Source organism: Fukomys damarensis, unplaced genomic scaffold (genome assembly GCF_012274545.1).
Source record: "Fukomys damarensis isolate Sample0158 unplaced genomic scaffold, DMR_v1.0_HiC HiC_scaffold_37, whole genome shotgun sequence".
NCBI lineage: Eukaryota > Metazoa > Chordata > Mammalia > Rodentia > Bathyergidae > Fukomys > Fukomys damarensis.
This window is the reverse complement of record NW_022900949.1, coordinates 10,831,992-10,833,039: the sequence shown is the minus strand read 5'-3', so window position 1 is coordinate 10,833,039 and position 1,048 is coordinate 10,831,992. Positions and strand designations below refer to the sequence as shown.

The 1,048-nt window shown below is 65.5% G+C and overlaps 1 protein-coding gene across 1 annotated transcript in view; it reads right to left on the bottom strand.

The window, feature by feature from the left end:
* Tmem259 (transmembrane protein 259) overlaps nucleotides 1–1,048 on the bottom strand; it is a 3,562-nt gene that overhangs the window by 1,092 nt on the left and 1,422 nt on the right. Inside the window, exons 6-10 of the mRNA XM_010634960.2 lie at nucleotides 935–992; nucleotides 772–855; nucleotides 566–698; nucleotides 377–481; nucleotides 1–2 (exon numbers count right to left, since the gene is read on the bottom strand). The exon at nucleotides 1–2 is cut by the window's left edge and continues 1,092 nt beyond it. Coding sequence (XP_010633262.1) covers nucleotides 1–2; nucleotides 377–481; nucleotides 566–698; nucleotides 772–855; nucleotides 935–992 — 382 coding nt within the window. The remainder of the gene's footprint in view (nucleotides 3–376; nucleotides 482–565; nucleotides 699–771; nucleotides 856–934; nucleotides 993–1,048) is intronic.

Here is a 1,048-nt window from a genome sequence, read left to right as displayed (position 1 = left end):
GGGGGGGGGGGGGAAGGGGGGGGCAAGTAGGCGGGGAACAGAACCCAGAACAAGGGAGGCCCCGCCCAATGCTCAGCCACAGGAGCGCCTGCGCAGAACAGACCACCCCTAAGGCCCCGCCCACATCCTGGCCCGAGGCAGCCCCGCCTACTCCCGGACCAAGGAGCCCGCCCGCACCCACAGCGTACTGGACTCTGAACACCCCACGACTCAGTGCCAAGGATGTCCTCGGCTGCCCAGGCAGGGTCACAGGGAAGCTCAGTCCTTCCAAAGGGCTTCCCAACCTACTCCAGAATCCAGACTCCCTCACGACCTCCTTCTGCCCTCGCCTACCAGCCAACAACCCGGAAGGGCAGGTCCCCCTTGCCTTCTGGGCCTCACCTGGATGAAAAGCCAGGAGGTGACCAGGGCCAGGCTGCTGTACTGCCCGTTGAAGCGATAGTGGTAGGCATAGAAGGCGAAGTGGTACAAGTAGAAGAACCTGCAGGCCAGGCGCGACTGTGAGGACCCAGCTGCTCCAACCTGGGCCTGCACACTGCCCGGTCCACCTGCTCTGCCGGCTCACCTTAGCCAGTGTCGCTTGCTGGTGTTCGTGTGGCAGCAGATGGCGTCGTACTGGTCGGCCAGCCACACGATCAGGATGATGTAGAAGGCTGTGGTGGTGTCATTGAAGAACTCGGACATGATGGCCTCCATCCCTGCGGGGACAGGCGCTGGGTTAGAGGAGGCGGGGTGGGGCCGAAGGTGGAGGAGGCCAGGCGGGGTACTTACCCACGAGGGCCAGGATGACGGTCAGCAGGGGTGCTGCGGGAAAGGCGATGGCCATGTTCATCTCCAGCATCTGCAGCAGGTCCACTGGGGGCACAGGGCATGGGGCCACCCGTGAGGGCCTGGGGGCGAGCACCCCAACCCCCCGCAGCCAGCCGGGACTCACCGATGAAGACAAAGATCTGGTGGTGGGAGTAGCGCAGCAGCATGGACACGCTGAGGGTCTGCAGAGGGCGGGCGGGCCAGGAGCTGGTCAGGGGCACCCACGGGAGCCCCGCCC